Source organism: Crassostrea angulata, chromosome 8 (genome assembly GCF_025612915.1).
Source record: "Crassostrea angulata isolate pt1a10 chromosome 8, ASM2561291v2, whole genome shotgun sequence".
Taxonomy (NCBI): Eukaryota; Metazoa; Mollusca; class Bivalvia; order Ostreida; family Ostreidae; genus Magallana; species Magallana angulata.
The window spans coordinates 30,288,438-30,309,801 of NC_069118.1; the positions used below are offsets into that span (position 1 = coordinate 30,288,438).

General features: G+C 32.5%; 3 protein-coding genes across 4 annotated transcripts in view; all 3 read left to right on the top strand.

Annotated features, from left to right (window-relative positions):
* The window catches only part of LOC128157936 (alpha-(1,3)-fucosyltransferase 7-like), a 66,686-nt gene that overhangs the window by 17,327 nt on the left and 27,995 nt on the right, over nt 1–21,364 (top strand). The gene's annotated exons all lie outside the window — the stretch shown is intronic.
* Nucleotides 5,583–9,781, top strand: LOC128157941 (uncharacterized). Of its 2 annotated transcripts, XM_052820618.1 has the most exons (6): nt 5,592–5,597; nt 5,687–5,782; nt 5,881–6,018; nt 6,203–6,325; nt 7,489–7,606; nt 9,542–9,781. In XM_052820618.1, the coding sequence occupies exons 2-6, from the start codon at nt 5,710–5,712 to the stop codon at nt 9,765–9,767; spliced, it is 678 nt and encodes a 225-aa protein (XP_052676578.1). In that variant the 5' UTR covers nt 5,592–5,597; nt 5,687–5,709; the 3' UTR covers nt 9,768–9,781. The 2 variants fall into 2 exon arrangements, with proteins under 2 accessions (XP_052676579.1, XP_052676578.1); XM_052820619.1 differs by lacking the exon at nt 5,687–5,782 and having other exon boundaries at nt 5,583–5,686.
* Nucleotides 16,745–20,287, top strand: LOC128157937 (alpha-(1,3)-fucosyltransferase 7-like). The gene is made up of 2 exons (XM_052820615.1): nt 16,745–16,853; nt 18,961–20,287. The coding sequence occupies exons 1-2, from the start codon at nt 16,832–16,834 to the stop codon at nt 20,085–20,087; spliced, it is 1,149 nt and encodes a 382-aa protein (XP_052676575.1). The 5' UTR covers nt 16,745–16,831; the 3' UTR covers nt 20,088–20,287.

Genomic DNA, 21,364 nt, shown 5'->3' on the forward strand with positions numbered 1-21,364 from the left:
TTTTTGCTCTATATTTTGCATTCGGAAGTATAGAGCGCAGGTCTGCTCAAGTGCAATTTTAACATATGTTTTTCTTCAGATAGTTATACATATTATACTAAAAAATGGTACTTGAGCAAGCCTGCGCTCGATGTTTCCCAGTCGAAAAACCATCGGAAAACACCCATATTTTGCTACAAAACATCAATTTATCAAAATAATGCAATATTCATGACGTCATTTCTACGTTATGACGTCACTGTGGTGATTACCTTTTACACCTTTATTTCCAATATGATTTTGAATATCTTTCATCTTATTTTAAAGCTCTCTCTAAAACTTTGATTTTGGGGGGCAAAAATTGCATAAAACCGCACTTAGTCCTTTTTTAGAAGAGTTGATATAATATATATTTTTCATCTATTAATTTGATTTATTTGCACTCACTGGCAGTACATGGCGTCGGAAGTGACGCCATTCTATAATTCAATCAAAATCAGCCAAAAATTGACATTTTTCTTATCTATTTACGAATGGGAAATATAGAGCGCATGCTTGAACAAGGAAATTTTTTTGTCACTTATTAGTCTTGGCTAGATACATCTCTGATTAAAATATTTTATTTGTTCAAGAATGTGCTCTTTGTTTTCGGAAGGAAAAACTGCTTGAAAAAAAGCTGTTTTAAGCTAAAAATGCAAAAATGGCGGAAAAAGGTTGTCTTTACAATGTCATATTTCTAAATTGTGAGCACTTGAACCAAAATGAATATTATGTAAACACATCACATACATATCTGTACTAAGAAAACAAAGAATGATATTAAAATGATGATGTTCATTTTAGGGGGCCATTTTAGGCCCTTATCATATAAAGTCCTTTGCTATTTATAGAGCATTTTATAAAAAATCTGTTTCCAAAGAACTAAAACTGATATGAAAAAATAAATGGTAAAAGCTAGGGGTTTAAAGTCATGCTCGCAAATCATCAGCTTCCTGGAGAGCATATAAACAGAGCTGCCAAATTACGGCACTGATGCTTTTTTCATTCACATATATAGCCAGTTCGTCTCATGTGCCAGGTACACATTTTAACCCCTGGGTTGAGAGAGTGCACAAGAATAAAGTAATCTGCCCAAGGTTACAATGATAAGTTAAACACAATAAGAAAAAACCAGACTCGAACCCGGGGCTATCGTGTCCAGATCAGTCGACGCTATCAACTGCGCCAACACCTCTACCTAAATATTAAGGTGGCTCACTACACCTTGAAATATTTTCTCAAATCAGCAGAAAATTACTTGATTATAATAGATATCATAATTGATAAGAAGTATTTAAGTTACATAGGCCACAAAAAAATGTGCAATTTTGGATGAAAAATTATATTTTTTGAAAATTCAATTTAGTAAACATGAACAAAAGCTCCAGGCGGATTCGAACTCCTGATCTGCAGTTCAGATAAAGCCCAAAACTTTACCCACTGAGTTACGACGATATACAACCGAAGAGTATACCTATAGTTCCAAAACAAAAAAACAGATTTTTTTTTCTCAAAAATAACCAAATTCCTAATCCGTAGGGGGAAGGGGGAGGGGGGGCTATTATGCCTTTGACTATTATTATATTTCCTGCGAAAAAAGGGGGGGGGGGGGCTTAACTCTCTATTCTGCTATGGCCTAATGGTTAGGTCTAACTTAGCCAAAAAAGTTCGTAAAAATCCTATTAATTTATGCACTTATATAAAACTTATAGTTCAGTCTATCTATAATTAAAAACCTTAACAAAATATAGATAAAAGGAGTTTAAGGTATGTGTATAATACATGTACATATCAAGAGTCTTAAATTAATCTACCGTCACAAAATGCGATTTTTTTCAGTTTTGAACGGTATCGTAGAAATAATGGAATTTCAAAGTCATTTAATCATAATAAATATGATTAAAAATATGTTGAAAAGATTATGCAGCACGCTACATAACTCTGTTAAGCATTTACATTTACCGAATACGTCTAATATCAACTTGTTATTAAACTCCACAGTATAGATATATAAATACAAAAAGCGTCAGCTAACGTGCCCTATCGACAGACATTTGTTAATTTGATTTGAGCATATTTACATAGTACATGTACAAACAATTATACAATTGGTATTGGCACATGTTTAGTTGTATACATAACATATATATACAGGTCAATAAAATTTACATATAATTTTTTTTTCATTTGATAACTACCAGTATGTTTCAGCTAATCTGTAAACGTTAGTTGGTCCTTGTCCAGTAAACGTCATCTGAGAGGAGTTTTACAGGCGACATGATGACTGCTGGGTTGCAATAGCCAGTCCAGTTGGCAGTGCTCCTTATTCATTAGAGTAATGAAATTCTAGTTTGTTTACAAGTTTACGTCGATATCTGACGCATAGTTTTCTAGTTGCGTAATTATATCACACAGTTACGGTGTTTAGGGTTTTTTTTCGCCTCGTGTGATTTCGATTTTAAACACTTGCAAACGGTTTCGCCCAGTCTTGAAATCGCTCAGACACGTCACAGTTGTTTTAAACGAGAAATCATTAAAGACACTCGAATTTGCCCAGTCTTAAATTTAACCACTTACAGCGAGGGTTAGAGTGTCAAAAACTAAACGGAGATGGAGAATATTTCCCTCTACTTAGTGTAAATCAGACACTAGTCTACAGATTAATTGAGGAAAATATACTTGTATCGTAAACAAAAATCTCTTGGTTTTTAATTAAGTACAGCAAATAAATTATTATATGTACAGAGTGTGCTCTTCTCTGAGATACTCAAATCCTTTTCAGAGAAGTTTGTACTAGTATATTAAAACCGTCTATCCGAATAGATCGACTTCTATCGACTCACATTCTGCATGTAGTTTTCTTATACACCTAATTTTGCAGCATGCAGTCTTAAAACTATGGCCAATGTAACTTATGCTTAAACTAATAATTTTTGAGAGTGAGATGGATTAGGCACATGGTTTTCGACTAGAGTCCCATCCATGGGCAGTCAATAACTTTCATCGGCTTAGCACCTTCATGGCTCGGAGAAAATTCTTATACTGCATTGCTTCTAAAATTGTACCCAAAGTATTCTTGTTAATTTCTTTTATAATCTTTTGATACTTTTTTTGTTTTAAAGTTCGCGCGTACGGGAATTACTGTCTAATGATGGTCATAGCTATATCTACTCTAACATATGTTGTCATTTTGGTTAGTGTATTAAATTCATATAAAATTAAAATATTGGCATATATATTCATATAAGATATATAAAGAAAATATCATATTAATTCATGTATGATGCATACGAAAATTAACAAACACACATGGTATCGTAAGAATTCAATAATTTAGGTGTAATATAAAACCCATAGGCGTCGGAAGCAAATTGAAAGTGGGGGGGGGGGGGGCTGAACCCTCTATCATGCTATGTTTGTAATGGTTAGGTATAACTTTGGATAAAAAGTGGGGGGGGGGGGCTTAGCCCCCCCCCCAGCCCCCCCGGTTCCGACGCCTATGAAACCAAATAAAATATATGACCTGACGTGTATAATTCGAAACCATTTTATTCCAACAAATATTCAAGAACAGATAATTGTAGGAAGAAATTGTCCGTTCAAATTTGTAATAAATGAAAACATATTACAGTAACAAGAACATGACCATAATACTATACCATACTTATGAAAGGACCACTTGTATCTAACAAAAGAACTGACCTATAGGAAAAAACGATTTCCCGGGAAAAAAAAATCACTCATATATCAAAGTTCATTTGATATTTTCTACTTTACATATTTTTAGAGTTTTTGTAATTTCATTTAGAACCTAGTAACTATCTTGTGCTTGTAATTCTTTAAAAATTAACCTTAACAATAAAAAAAAAACCCCAAAAAACAACAACTAAAAAAAAAAAAACAAAAAAAAAAAAAACAAAGAAAACTACAAACATCGTTTAAACCTACTTGTATCAAAGTGGTTTATATATAAGACTGTATATTTATCATGTTAAAATCTGAATGAGATTTATTCAAAATAATCTTTTAATTGTATTGCGTGGCTTCGCATAAAGGCTATTTGTTGTAAGCTTTGAGCTAAAATACATGTTTATCATTATTCTGCGATAATGAAAGGATTAACTAAAGAATGTTTTTGACGATGTTAGATTAAAACTGCTCATTTTTAGATTGACAGAATAATTTATTTTTAAATCAAATTTACTACAAAATATAGACGAGGGTCGATTAGACCTGATGATAATATTTTGAATGACGACGATAGATATAATATTTTCTGACTCATTTATGACGAAAAATATTGATATCGATTCTTTGTCCGTTTATAATATGGATGATTCACAGCCAATGAAGTAAACGATATGCTTAAAATCAATGCTTTGTCGTGAGAACATTGCATTTACCGATTCATATGACAACTCTGATTTCATTCTGATATGCCCATTGGCGTTCGCTGTTTATATTAGTCAAATATTTTACACTGGAAAAGGTATGCATAAAAATGAGAAAAAAGAAAAACAAATTCAACAAAATAATAAATTTGCGAAGCAGTTGTAGTTTAGAATGAAATAACTTCTATCAATTTATATCAACAACTCTCTATACATTTTCACATCATATGTATGTATATGTATTGAAAGTATGTATAGGTGTCTTCCCTTTTAGCTTAAATTCTGAAAATTACACAGGTGACTGGTTTTGACTGAGTGGTAACGGTGAACAGGTAAGGGGGAGGGAGTGAACAAAAGAAATTTATTACAGGTGATCAATAGTCTGTTTTAGAACGATCAAAATATAAATGCCATTAAGGCTGGTACTGCTTTGAGGGATATGTATCCCTCATTGATCATTTATCATATTTATATTTTACTTATGTATTTTAAAGTCTTTTTATAAAAAAAATTCGATAAAAAACATTTTATGAATCATCCGTTTAAAAGCATTATTTAATTCATTTTTTTATTTACATGAATGAACCTTTTTTGTAGTATTTCTTTCAAACTTTTTTCAAACTTATTTTATTGACAAATAATCAATGGACTGGAAACTTAGGGTTCATTTCCTTAAATACAAGATGATAACTGCTAATGCATTTATAACACATTAAAGCTATGTTAATCTACAGAAATCATCTATTTTCCTTTATTTTTGAATAGAAAAAGGAGATTTTTTCTCTAAGGTTAAATTCTCTTTACCCCAGAGTGTTTACCATCGTCGGAAACCCACAGTAAGAGAAGCAAGACCGACTGTGGGTTTCCGACGATGAGTGTTTACTAAAATCGAAATATTGCTTTTGCACAACTCAAGATTGAGTATGCACTTGCTCTCTCTTGCAAGTTTTTGTTTCATCATCATTATCATCTTCATCATCATCATCATCATCATCATCGTTTTTAAGAGTATTCTTTTATTGAAAGTTACGCTCGACATCTCAATAAATTCTGTATCTACGCAGTAAGTTTGGAGAATTGTAACAGGTTTCACGAAGTATTAATTTTCAATCAAATTGGTATCAGTGCGTGCATATAAATTGTCGAATAGTAGACACTCACACACTTTTCCATTTTAAACGCTAGGAAGTATATGCACTTGTTTATTCTATTTCAATAAAGAAATCACTGAAATTTTTTTAATTCCTAATTCAAAAACCACATTTATGTTATTGCAGGTACATTTTACTTTGAATTTTTAATGTGTTGTGGATTCAAAATGGAAAAACTTAGGAATTGTTTCATACTGTTTTCCCTTAGTCTCACTATTGTAGGTACTTACAATTACGTAATGATCTCTTGTATCATTAAGCCTTTCAAAATAACATGCAAAGAAAGAAGTAAAGAAGAGACATTTTTTTAAATCTTTTAGTGGATTGGCCGATGGGAACGTATACTTTGGTGAAGCCAAAGACCGGATGTCCTCCAGGATGGATGGAGGGCTGGCGTCGCCAAGACAGCGAGGATAAAAATAATAAAAATTGGATTGCCTACGACCATCATTTTTATGGTAAGATTTTGAAATTGTATACTTTTAAAAAATATTTATTGAATTATTATAAAACGTTAATCATAAAGTCAAAATTATCCTTATTGGACGTGCTGAAATATATTTCATCAGATGAACAAACTTGCAAATTTAATTGACATTAATATTGCAATACTTACATATTTATTTAAAACAAATTTGACAGGCAGTTTTGGAAGAGATTTTAAGTTTTATTACTGCACAAGGAGTGCTCATGCTGTCAGTAGTGTAAAGAAATGGCCGAAAGGAAATTATTGTGTATTAAGACATGGAGGATCTTGTCCATCAGGTGAGCAAAAATTAAGTACATAGATTCAAAGTATTGATTAGAGCATGTAGTCTACGCAGTACACAGCAGATAATCTAAAATTTTCCTATGACAGATTCATTCTGAAAATTGAATATTTATGCCTTTGAATGAAAGCTATAAATGTATAAAATTTGAAAAAAAAAATCTGACCTCACAATTTTTTGTCCACATCACCTCAAACCTACATTTGAAATTCCTTTCAGTTGAGTGTAAAATGAAATGGTCATTGTTACGGTTTGCTTTGCCAATAACTTAATTTCTTAAGATATAGCAAACGTCTCAGCTGCTTTCATAAAACAATATAGGGGTATACTCAAAATGAAACGCTTAATTAAATTCATGGAATTTTGCTTTACAAAATACATGGAATAGGTCATGTTAACAGGTCACATTTTATAAACAAATTAAGAAAAACGAATAAAGTAGATCTGATGGCTAATTCATTGACCTAGACGCCTTACTTGTTTTTAAGCAACATGAATATTCATTCATCAAATGGGATTAGGCAGCAGTTAACATATATTATATTACATGTTATTACCGTATTTGAAATAAAAATCATGCTCTATTATCACAGTATCTTACACGTACATAAGAATTTTCTGTATTTTACTTGTACGTGTACCAGTTTGTATTTACTTCGGTGTCATTAAGAAACGAAAATCTCTCTTTTATACAGAGCTATTCTTTTAAAAGGGACCAATCTGTCTAAAAATGGCAATTGCCATATTGACAGTCTCTATAAAGATATTGGTATTCAGCTTTGCAGAAAATTTAAAAGTATAACGGTCACGACCCCATTGATAAGATAAAACCATAACTGCTACAGTAAAAAAAAATGACGACGGGATTTAGATTAAGGAAGGTTTAAGAATATCTGACGGAGGTGAAAATCCATCAAAATTGTACATGATATCTTCATATTTGACCTTTAGATATGCCATTTTTAAATTGCAACAGCTCGATTGCACCAAAGATCAATAAGGTTAACATCACTCATATGTAGTTTTCGAAATTATCTAAACATATTTTTGGCCTTGAGTAATATATATATATATATATATATATATATATATATATATATATATATACACACACACACACACACACACACACACACACACACACACACACACACACAGGATTTCAGTACGGCAGCGTGTTCTGGGATGACGAAGATTCCAAAAATAGCAATTCGTACGGTGGGATATTACCGAGTGGTGTTTATTTTTGGAACACACGTATAAATTATTGTTGCAGGTACAGTAACACATAGAGAGAGAGAGAGAGAGAGAGAGAGAGAGAGAGTTTTCCGCAGACGGTACAAGCCTTATGTAGGTTGGTTTGAATTAAAATTGCAAATTTATGAACACTAATAATATTTTATAAAACAAGCTGCGTTTTTCTAATATAGTAAATATATAAAGACATGCAGGTAACATCAATTTCAATGTAAATGAATTCACCCTTTCAATCCAAAATACATTGACTGATAAAACAAACTAAAGTCATGTACACTGTACATGAAAATTGGTTTCAACGCATATAGTAGTCAAAACTGTAAAATGTACATGTATTTAACACATATTACTTGTAAAAAAAACATCGAAGCATATAGTACAAGACAAAGGTTTTAATCTTAAAAATACATCAATGAACAAAAATATTCAAAGTATACTTAAATATAAAACGAAAAATTATCTGAATATGGATCAATATCTTATGTGTGAAATAATATCAATGGAAGACACCTGCTACCTATTTGAAAAGGAGTTCACTGTCTTCCAATGGAAACTCGTACATATCGATAGAAAAAAAATACCTTATCACAAAAACCTAAAGATTTATTCAATACAAATAATGACATTTTAAAATGCTTAACATAAATCAATCAATATGCTTTTAAGACCATGTTTGATAGATTTTTTCTCATTCTGCCTGTACATGTATCTCTAAGTCAAGAGACATCCCCCCTCTCAAAAAAACAAAAAAACAATGACTCCACAAGATCTCAAAAACGGTGATGACTTGAACAACCAAACTTTGTGGGATGATAGCCCTAAGTATGTATCCGTGTTTACGTTTATTGTTTGAATTGTTGTCACTTCAGGTCGTCATTAGAAGTACTTAGAATTTTTTTTCTCTATTTTTTTTTTAAATGGACTGAAGAATACTGGTATATTATAACACGATCTTATACATGTTAAATAAGCAAAGAAATTCTATTTCCGGTCAGTTATATCAAATATCTTAGGTACCTAACCTTTTTACAAAATTGATACCACCGAGATTTCAATCACTGTAAGTGATTGAGACACGAACTTTTATAAATGATAAACAATCGATTGAAGATATGTTTAACGGGTTTTTTTTGTCAACCGTCAGTTCCGGTACTCACCAGTAGAATTCAAACAATTCATTTTTTTCACAAGTTTAACTGATTATCTTTGGTGTTTCATCTTCCATGATTAACAGTGGTGTACACTAGACAAATGTATAAAAAAAAAAACAGTTTTTATTTTCATAAACCTCTCTTGTTCTTCCGTTTCCGGTCTCGAGACAAAAAACCAAGATTCACCAAGATCGCAGATTTGGCAGAGAATATCGATATTTCATCGTATTATATAAAAACAAAATCGAGCGGAAGACCTACTCGTCACTCGTAACGAGATCTAGTTACATTTGTATTTTGCCTTACATCCGAACTTATGTTAGCCATTTGCACCTTTATCAATTAATAGAGAAAAAATAAAAGTTTTAAATCGGTAGTGTAAATCTTTTTAGAATTAAAATAAACAACATATATTTATATCAGTTTATCTTAATAATATCTTAAGGATTATTCATACTCATATCCTTTCTGAAATGTGTATTGATCTAAGTTTTCTTAAGAAATAAACAGCAAGTTAAAAATTCCACTGGGATCAAATGACCGAAGACCGAAGGGGTTCTAAGAAGATTTGATCACGATGAACTTGTTAACATTGCTGTTTATTACTTATATTTACATTTGGAAAAGGCAAACCGTTCAGAATTGTTAAAATTACTGAGATTCTATGTTTTCAATCATCCAACCAACAAGCGATAAGTACGTGCTATGATCTTTGTGACGTCATGAAAAAAGTTTAAACAGAATTGAACGTTTTCGCTATTCTATAGGTTCATATAAGGAACCATATTTGTTTGTTCATTTAGAGATGATGGTCAATTTGGAAAAAGAATAAATCTTCCGACATCTCACCCGTTTTACCTATTGAGATTTACCTCCCACTGCCAGCGGGTCAAAGGGATGTACGTCAGGGAGGAATTTGCCCGTTTTGATGACGAAGACAGTGGAAATAAAAACTCACGCTCTGGAAAAACTCCAATGGCAGCTGGTGGACGCGACCACCAACTTCTGTACTGTTATTATTGGCGATGAATAAAATTATATAAAAGTTTGATCTTAATTACTTTTATTTTTAAGGAATGTTATGATATCATTGAGTGTTCACGTCTTTTTATTAGAACTTTGTTATATTATTGCATATTCTGTTTATCAAACATTGAAAATTTAGCTTAAAGTTCATAGAAAAAGAACTTAACTCTGAAGTAATAATTTATAAATGTAAGATTTAGACAAGTAGAATGAAGAGTTTTTATTAAATGTGTAAACGATAATATTAGACCGACATGTATTTTTTCAATTCTATTAAATTTTCATCATTTATATTGTAGTTTGTAGATACTGCACATAAGTTTTTTCTCTACACTTTAACTTCAGTGATGAGAATATATTTCATTGTCATTGATACCTACTTACTGTTATAAGTTTTCAATTGAACCCTCTGATAGAACCATTGCAACAGAGTATATGTACTTTGATAGAATAGAACAAAGTTCATTCTAATTCTTTAATTAATCTTATATTAATGAATATGTATATGACGACGGAGAAAATATCCATTCTGATCCAGGATGTAGATACAATGGTTGTTATTACATGTATCTGTTGTAAGATGTCTTCTGTGATACTACAGCATTCAAAACATGTTTTAAAATTCTAAATAAGTGTTGTTTTTAGAAGCTCTAAAATTATCAGCATATCATGCCGATGATTTATCAAACAAACATACGACTTTCTTATTAAAGTTGCATTGAGGATAATTATATCATTTTCCCTGGCATATTCTGATCATCTCACATCACTGATAAAAATTGTGTCTTTAATTCCTACCATAAATATTGAATATTATCGTAATATTAAATTCAGTTACCTTATAGATGTTCCTTAACTTGAGCCGATAAACTGCATGGTTCTATTCATCTTCACAAATAATATAGAAGACAGCTATATCACCAAGTTTGAACATCGACAGGAGGATGCCTGTACAAGAAAAATGCCTTTAATTTGCTTTAAATTTTTCATTTAAAAGTTTTGAGAACATTATTGTATAATAATCCCCCATATATAATACAAATCTGTAAAAGAACATCTGCATACTTACATTATTCCTGCAGGCAGCCATGATGACAACATCAGATCGAGTTACTCCGATGGATATGTCAAAAATGATATCACAGTTCTAGATCTTTTGGTGGTAATGTTTCATTCACTAGTGCAGAAAAGCTACAATGCATAGATACTGCATTTCATTCAAAGTGTAGACATGTAAAATGCTTCATGATGGACACACATAATATAGTAATGTACATTTAAAAAAAAAATAAACAATTAAAATTTAAAATCTGAAATTAATTTGAATACATTTATATGTATAGTAACCATTATAACCATATATTCAATATAATATTAATCTAAATTAATCTTAACATTTTTTAATTATAAAAGACTTTTAGTCAAAAGTTTTCTAAAGACAGACCAATTTTAAAATTATATACTTTGTTCATCTGTAAAATAATCACTTATATAAAAATTCAAAACACACAGTTTAGTCCGTCGGTCAGACATCGGTGCAAAGTATTCGCGCCCACCGAGATCAATTTGATATTGGACCAACGTTGGTACAATGTTTATGTACCAACGTTGGATGAAGTACGTTGGTCGAATATTGGAACAATGCCAATGCATCAACAGTGATAAATACAATGTTGGTCCAACGTCGTTCTATCAACAGCGATATGTAGCCAACCTTACAACCATAAGCCAACGTTGGGCCAACGTAAGCTTGCTATCTGGGCAGTTCCAGAAAGTTCCAGAAATGCTCGGGGAAACTCTCTCTAAAATCGTTTTCTTCGAAGGTTGGGAAGGGTTCCCAAAAATACCAATAAAATTGAGCAACCACGAGTTCTAATGATTCCACATTATCCTAAAATATATACTTGCATCGGTCTTTTAGAGAACAATTACTGTTATGTCAAGGAAATATCTGATTTCAATTTTTTAACAATGAAGAACAAGAACGACTGACACACAAAAAAAAATTAACAAACTCAAAAAACTTAAATTTTCTTTATTTAAAGACTAAATGTTTGAAGAGGGTGACATCTTTAATAAAAATATAACTTTCAGCGTGAGGTATGTCGCTGTTATATATTGCCTTTCCCCCCTAGCCATCTTTGCTTCCGGAGAAATAACAGTTTATGGCTTTATAGCAGTTTCCCACATGAAACATTAGCTATAAAGTGGGGTTTCCCATCTTTTATAGCCAGATTAGCCCCACGAAAAAAGTACTACACAGTAGATGTCCCCCCTTTTACATTCCGGTCATGTTTATTACGGACCATTCGTGGCAATAATTACTCATAATAAAGGGTTATAAATACATTTTTAATTACACGGTATAAGATTGTAACAATCACATATCTCAGGTTGTTTAACGGCCCTGTATTTTAAACCCGGCTGGGTATTACCCACAATTTTATAAAACACGTGATCGTGTGTGAAGTAGTAGAATCGAGCCAATTTTTCAGGTGTGCAGTAGTGTTGCAAGAGGGGCGCACGATGTATCTGCTAGCATGTCTATGCATATAGCTGCTTGACTTCATAACACAGGCACGGACAACAGACTATGGTGAGTAATGTAAAGTGCATTCGATATGTATTCTTGTTATTTTTGCATATAAAGTAAAATTTTGTCGATCAACTTATTTCTAAAAATAGCTTGACTAGCATTCACAAAACTTACCTGTGTTGTTCACTCAGGTGTGACGGTGGAGAGAAAGTTTAAATACCCCATTCTTATTTCTATCGATAACTTTAAACGCCTTTTGTATTTGTATTTTTCGTCTCCTTTTAGACGTATTTTTCTACTGTGAAGATATTTTTTGGTAAAAGGAATTAAATGTGTTGGGCGGAAGTGAGTTTCCGGAAGTGGAAACCATATTGGTTTACACTTTGTTTACATGTTACCATGCTAATGTATTTTAATTATTATAGACAGCTATAAGATATTATATACTATAGTAATCCTATGGTTGTTGCCTATATGGATTTATACGTATCGCATATACACATGTATAAATAGATATAAATATTGTATTGATACAGTTGATTTATTAGTGATTACTTTGTAGCGTTGTGAAAGTGATCAATGATCATGATGTAGCACACGTTTGGATCCAATAGGACTGTTTCACTACCACGCCACACCACAACCAGTTCGAGGACTACAGCCCCAGAAATAGTGAGGAGGGTGGACTTGTGATTGTCTTTATTGAACCATCAGAACGGCCGTATCTAGATGTCGATGTTTGAGATAAGTGAAACCCTATAGCGATAGGACTAGTGGATAAGAAGTGTTCTTGTGAACGGTTGGCAACATAGAAAATATAAGCATTACAGTATGATTGTGTTTGAAAGCTGAACATTATTAGTAAGATCATTTAGCTGTCTATTATTTATAGCTAGTTATTGTAAAATAGGGAATGTAATTTTTGGGGTTAGATTTCACCATTAAGTATTTTGAACAAGAGTAAGTGTGTGAGTGGGGGTGAAAGTGAATGAGAATTTGTAAATATTTTCTATTGATTTATTTTCTTGTAAATAAATTCATTAATTGAAACTGTCTTGAGTGTTATTTGAAGATCGCCTGGCTCAACCACGTTACATTTGGTGGCAGCGATCGTTGACAACTTTTCGTTTTCCAAAATCAGTCAAGATTGCTTTAATTGTGAAGGTTTGCCAAACTTAAATACAACAGTCAAACGATTGATATAATTTAAATGCAGAGATTACAGATATATAGGAAGTGTGTATTATAGTGGCAGGTTACATGTAAATAACAAACAACACTTTACAGCTGCATCAGTAGGAAAAAGATTGAAGGCCTCCTGGATAAACTCTAAAGTGTTTATGCCTGAGTTTTATAGGTTATATATGGTGGCATATTTATGCCATCCACATAATTTTAATCAACATAGCATATCAAGTCAAGTCGAGATAACTATCTCGTCAAGTCAAGATAACTTTCTTGATTCTCAACAAACTCCGACTTCTATTTTTGTCCAGTCAACATAAGCTTTTACATTTTGTTGCGATAACTATCTTGATATGATGTGATAATTTATCTTGTATCTTGACTAAAATTTGTTGCATTTGCAAATGCTGGCACCCACAAAATGAGATAGTACATGTTTAACAATCGTATAATCGTATTTTGAAACTCAATACCCGATCCCCTTACTATGGTGGCATATTTCTGCCATCCATATAATTTTTAGTCAACATAGCATATCACGTAAAGTCAAGGTAACTATCTCGTCAAGTCGAGATAACTTTCTAGTTTCTCAATCGAAACCGACTTTTTGTCGGGATAGGTATCTGGATAATTTATCTGTATCCTGACTAGTATTCGGGGCATTTGCAATTACTGCCATTCACAAGACAGGTTAGGATAAGATATTTGATAATAGTAATTTGGAACTTATCACCAAGGACTCCTTTGATCTACATCGAGGATCATTTATTGAAAATTATAAGGCCGTCCTCAAAATATCTAAATATGCTGATATTTATTTTTATTTTCCCAATTAATAAACTGTATTTTTCGTCATTTCATCATATTTATAAAGTTGCACTGTCTTAAATACTTTAAACTACATGGAATTAAAAGTATTGTTTAAGAATTTAAATAATCATCTTTTTACCTTTTGTTCTATTTTGGTGAATTCTACTTTATCGTAAAAAATTGTTTGTTTTTATAATAATCAAAACATAAAAAAGTTTTCTGGATATTGTTTTTAAAAGTATTATTTCAATCTTTAATCGTATGATTTACATGTAATTTAATTGACATGTAGTTCAATATCAACCTTGCTTCATCAGTCTTTTATTCAAGATGTCTAAAGCTCTACAAGTCAGCATATTTATAATTCATGTTAATTGCAGATTCAGATATGAAATTGCAACTGAAGATCAAATATTAAAAAATAATTAACCAGACACTACTTGATGGGCAATTTGGTATATTTCATTTATATGTTCATATATATGTCACGGTGTGACATTCAATCTTTCGGACTATTTTTAATTAATGTGTAAATTAAATTTTTCGGACTTTGTGTAAATTGCTACAAAAACTTTTCATCTATTTCGACAACTGTTTTATAAACGTTATAAATTCCGCGCAGCATTAATCCCACCTGAGGCACAATCAGTGATGGACAGCTAATCTTTTAATTGACTTCTGTTTATGTTTATTGACACTTAAGCTTCTTTCATCTTATTAATCCTTTTATGTACATGCTGCTAAAATGTCCCGAGTTACTCAAAAGCTGTTTGATAATTGATTTACTTACATCTGTACTTATTATGTTAATCCTTCATTGTGTTGTTCCATTGTTCATTATATATTATTCTGAATTGTAAAATATGGTCAGTTGGAATCAGACCTTCGGTGCTGATGCATACCAAACTCACGTAAAAGTATATTTCATGTAAAATCTATATTAAAGTCTGAAAACTAAAACGCGCGCGTTGGCTTGTTGGAGGTTTTATGAGGCTGGATCCAACAACAAGAGAATCAGCTCACGGTTGGCCCGGTTATAGTCCTGTACGGGAGAGAGCGCACCGTAATATATACATTGTTTCACAAGGGCCTTTCTATAAACGTTAGGGAATTGAATAATGAGTTTGGAAATTGTTATTATACATGTATTATCACGTTTTGTGGATGGCAGCATTTGCAAATCCAACAAATTTTAGTCAAGATACAAGATAAATTATCTCATCTTGTCGAAATAGTTATCGCAACAAAATATAATAGTTATGTAAACTAGACCAAAAAAAAAGTCGAAATTACTGTAAATTCCTAATTAAACGCGAGGAATTAATATCCACGTAAAATCGCGAGAAGCCCGTCTCGCGAATTTTAAAATTTCGCTTTTAATTTTCAAACATATGTAAACAACATGAAACTATGCTAAAATTTCGACATTCGCGATTTTATGTTCTCGTGATTTGATGGAAAACCATTGAATCGCGGAATTAAGTACTCGCTTAAAATAAGGAATCTACAGTAGTTGAGAAACAAGAAAGCTAACTTGACTTAACGTGATAGTTATCTCGACATGACAAGATATGCTATGTTGACTAAAATTATGTGGATGGCAGAAATATGCCACCATACCTTACGTTTATAGAAAGGCACGTTATCAAAATGAAATATACGTAATGTCCCGTCAATTAGTGTATTATTAATTATCGCTTGATATTTAATCCTCAGGAGCAAATTCATATCTAAATCTGTGTTTAACATGAATATATAAATACATTGTATGCTGACTTAAAGAGCTTTAGACCCTTTGGATAAAAACGGATGACGCAAGGTTGATATTGAACTACATGTAAATTAAATTAAATCGTACGATTAAAGATTAAAATAATAAGCAATATAAAAAAAAACAACAATTCATTATGTTTTAATTAGGAATGAAAACAAACAAAGATTACTGGTATTAAGATCAAATAGAATTCTCCAAAATAGAACCAAAAGTAAAAAAGGATTTATTTTAATTCTTAGCATAACACTTTTAATCGCATAGAGTTCAATGTATTTAAGACAGTACAAATTTATAGATATGATATAATGACGCTAAAAACAGTGTTTTTTAAAAGGCAAAATAAAAATCAACATATTTATATTTTTTGAGGACGGCCTTATAATTTTCATTAATTATCTTCGATGCAGATCAAAGGAATCCTGGGTAATGAGTTCCAAACTTCTATTATCAAATATATGTTTATAACTTATTTTGTTTTGTGAACGGCAGTCTTTGCAAATGACACGAATTTTAGATAAATTATCGAGATAGCTATCCCAACAAGGAGTCAGTCTTGATCGAGAAACTAGAAAGTTGTCTCGACTAGACGAGAAAGTTATCTTGACTTTACGTGATATGCCATGCTGACCCAAAATTATGTGGATGGCAGAACTATGCCACCATAGTTATACGATTAAAATTACACTCATTCAGACTCAGGCTCACACACCAACATGATTGCATACACGAATTTACACGTTTACAAGTCTGGATTTTTTATCCATGGAACTATCCAGAAGTACACGTAAGTAGAAGAACTCCACTTGCGAATTATAATGTAAAACATATATATTCCAAAGTTGAAGACTCGTTCCCTCTACACGTATTATAGTTATAAATAGAACAATTATCTTGTAATATATGTAACTGGGGGTTGGAATTTGCATGCATTTTGTGTTTACTGTTACATGACTTGTATATCCATGTACAGTAGTCAGATGTCAATAGAACAGGAGGACATCACACAAGAAAAGGGCCAGCAATGATATATAATGTAGTGATGACAGCCCTATATAATTAGGTTGTCAGCGTCCCACCTACATTGTAATCGACTCGACGCTATAATGTTGTTCTCCACTGTCTTTCATTACTTTCTGCAAAATGAACTCAAAAGTCTGGATAGGTGTCATTCTTTATTAGCACGAGTGGATCTAAGTTGGGGTGGGGGGTCGAGGTCGGGACTTACTTAACAATTGAATAACATTTATTTCATATAGTAACCCTTTTTCTCCAGATATGCATTACTCTTGAGACTCATTTAATTTTGGCTAGATATTTTTAGGTCGATTATGCCGAAATTGTATTCTAGTCTTTCGATACAACTTATTGTTGCTCTCAGGCACACACTTGACTTTTTATGATCTTTTTCCTTTCTTTTGATATTTATGTACATACATGTAACTTATTTTACTTTGTACATGTTTTTTTATTGTGCCTTTTGTTCATTGTCATTTATTGCATCATTCAATAAATGGCCATTTCTATTCTCTATAGAGGAGTTATGTTTTATATCGATGGTGGTGGTAAGGCAAGCAGACATAAAGTAAATTAACCTAAAATGTGCGTTGAACCATTCCCACCCCCGACAAACATAATTATATCATTGACCTTCTCCTCCAATGAAAAATGTCTGGATCCGCGCATGAATATGTGTGTGGGAGGGGAGGGGGGTAAGGGTGGGGCTGCATGGATGGAATAACATTTTGATCGATAGTATATGCTCAAAATGCAATAACAGATACAAACTCTTTCTGGTATTGAATATTCTCTAACTCTTTTCGGATAAATTTCATAATTTCATTATAAGGTGCATGCGAACCGCTTGAAATTTTTGAATGTAACCAAAAAAAAAAACACCAAAAACCAAAAACTAAAATAAAACTCTCTCCCAAACGGGAAGATAAAATTCATAGCGCATTCGATCAATTGTTAAATTATTTTATAAATAAACACAGGCTTTCTGAAAATGAAACTCAATGATATTTTACGATAAATGTATCAAACAATATGTATATCAAAACATGTACATGTAAAAAGACACCAGAACCACAAACCTCCCCATTCAGTTAATTACTTGACGTATGTTTTTTAACACCATTCATTTCCATATTTAGATTTGCTCCACATTATATAAGGGGATAAAATTGTTTTGCACCATTTACACACACGTGTGTATAGCTCAATATCACTGTCATAATTTCTAAGGACTCTCAATTAGGCACTTAAGTGTCCCTTAATCAAAGGATTTTTTAGTACAAAATAAAAAGATAAAACAATTGAACGGAGAAAATGATTCGACTTTGTTTATGCGTATTAAATATATATTTTTTTTTAATTTGAGCAAAGTAATGTTCACTATACAATTGAGACAATGTGTAGAAGAAAGTTTAAAATTCTCATTTTGCAATAACTATTTCACATTGTTCAGTGTCTTTGGGATACCACTACGAATCGGTTTTGTAATGTACAGTCCAATAAATTCAAATGACGTATTTTTGGGGCGCAAGCGGGGTACGCATGATTAAAAGAAATTAAAATCGCATGAATATGTCTATACTCTCCTATTTAACGTACAATTTCTGAAAATTATATAAATATTAATAGGCAATAAGGAATAATTCTTTGAATATTACATATTGTATGAGGTGATAATTTTGGTCGGGACATGATTTGATCTTTCATAAAGTCATTTGGGCTTTATTGGATTTAACCACGCTCTGACCAAATTACCAACTCGTAATACTCAAAGAATAATTCCGTATTCCTAAAATCAAATAATTTTATGTACATCTTATATTTCTATTATTTGTAATAGACTTTCACAATGTAAAAATAATTATTTTCTTTTGCAGGCAAAATGAGCATTAAACAACACATAACGACTTTCACAATTGTAATGGTGACGTCATTCATTGGTTCCCTATTCTGGATTAAAGTACTCACATCTTTTGAAAAGGAGGACAACACATTGTTAGGAATTTCAAACACGAGCACATATACGAGCAAGAAACCTATGGTGTCCAGTGAGACGTTCACAGTACTTATTTATACCGGTCAATCGTTTTTGAAACCTTTTATTCAACATTTCAGAAAGAAGAAGTGCCCTTCTGTGCCGAACTGTATTATTTCGGAAAATGTAAGTGACATGCAGAAAAGTCATGCTGTTATATTCAATGATGTTAATCTACCAGGAAAACTACCACAGAGAGCAAAAAATCAGCTCTGGATATTCCACGGCATGGAAACAGTGCACTTTATTCGTAAACCGTCTAAACATTGGGACGATCAATTCAATTTCACCATGTCTTTTCGGAAGCATTCTGACATTGTAAGACCATACGGAAAAATTGTGCGTCGCGAAAAGGAGATTAAGCGAAATTATACCGAAGTGTTCCGAAAAAAGAAACATGGCGGCGTCTGGATGTCAGGGCATTGCCCGGTTCCTTCTAAGCGCAAAGCGCTTGCGCAGGAAATCGGGAAACACATGCACGTTGACCTTTTCGGCAGATGCGGCGCCCGACCATGCGGGACAGCAAGTACCATGTTGAGTGATTGTTTAAAAACTGTGTCTCGTGATTACAAGTTCTACTTCTCATTTGAAAACACAATTTGCCCTGACTACACGACAGAAAAACTGTTCAATATATATTTGTATGACCTTGAGATTATACCTGTGGTGAACGGACCGGCGAATGCGGCCGAGTATCTTCCGAAAGGAACGTTTATCAATGCTCTAGACTTTTCCTCCGCGTCGGAACTCGCCAAAAAATTAAAGGAAATTGGCGCGAGCGAAGAAAAATACACACACTACCTCAAAGAAAAAGACAAGTATTACGATGCTGGTAATGCGGAAGTCTTTTCCGATGCAATGTGCCAGTTGTGCAATAAATTAGCTGGGACGAGTATGAATCCAAATGGAAATAATTCAAAAGGAAATTCTGAAAATTATTGGACGAGGCTGATGAAAAACAACTGTTGATTGATACTTATATCGTAAAGCATGTAGACCAAATGTATGTCTCAATTTTTAAGGAAAAATGAGACATTAAGGCTATAATTTATCAATTTTTGATAATATTGAAATGAAATATCGCCATTTACAATTAATTGTTACATTCTTTATTGTTATTTTTTGCAAAAAAATTGAATAAAAAATTCTTCTAAATTTGCTATTTATAGAGCATTTTATAAAAAATCTTTTTTCAAAGAACTAAAACTGATATGAAAAAATAAATGGTAAAAGCTAGGGGTTTATAGTCATGCTCGCAAATTATTTTTTTTCGCACGCTACCTGGCGAGACTTGTAAAGTCCATAGCATCATCAGCTTCCTGGAGAGCATATAAACAGAGCTGCCAAATTACGGCACTGATGCTTTTTTCATTCACATATATAGCCAGATCGTCTCATGTGCCAGGTACACATTTTAACCCCTGGGTTGAGAGAGTGCACAAGAAGAATAAAGTAATCTGCCCAAGGTTACAATGATAAGTTAAACACAATACGAAAAAACCAGACTCGAACCCGGGGCTATCGCGTCCAGATCAGTCGACACTATCAACTGCGCCAACACCTCTACCTAAATATTAAGTGGCTCACTACACCTTGAAATATTTTCTCAAATCAGCAGAAAATTACTTGATTATAATAGATATCATAATTGATAAGAAGTATTTAAGTTACATAGGCCACAAAAAAATGTGCAATTTTGGATGAAAAATTATATTTTTTGAAAATTCAATTCAGTAAGCATGAACAAAAGCTCCAGGCGGATTCGAACTCCTGATCTGCAGTTCAAAAGCCCAAAACTTTACCAACTGAGTTACGACGATATACAACCGAATCGAACGATATGAACAGTTTAACAAAACATTTAAATCGCCATCTTGATGCTCGGCATTTTCTCGAGTTCATTCAGTTTTAATAGAGTTTGATATCGCTGACGGAAATATGTAGGTACAGTACAGCTCACGAGTATCCCGACAAAAACACCGACCACCGTGTTTGAAAGTCCACGCTGAGCGTGGAAGTGTCGGTACCTTTGATCTATTGTTCTCTGTTACGGCCACGAAACGAGAAAAAACACGGTGCGACACGGTGCAACGCGATGCAACACGGACAGTTACACGGTGTAACACGCGGTATTTACCTGTGAAAAAAGGAGGATTTAGGAATAAAACTTATAAAGAATAAAATATCTATTGATGCACGTAAGAGAATTAAAGAAAAAGACAAAAAAAAAAGAAGAAATAAATAAA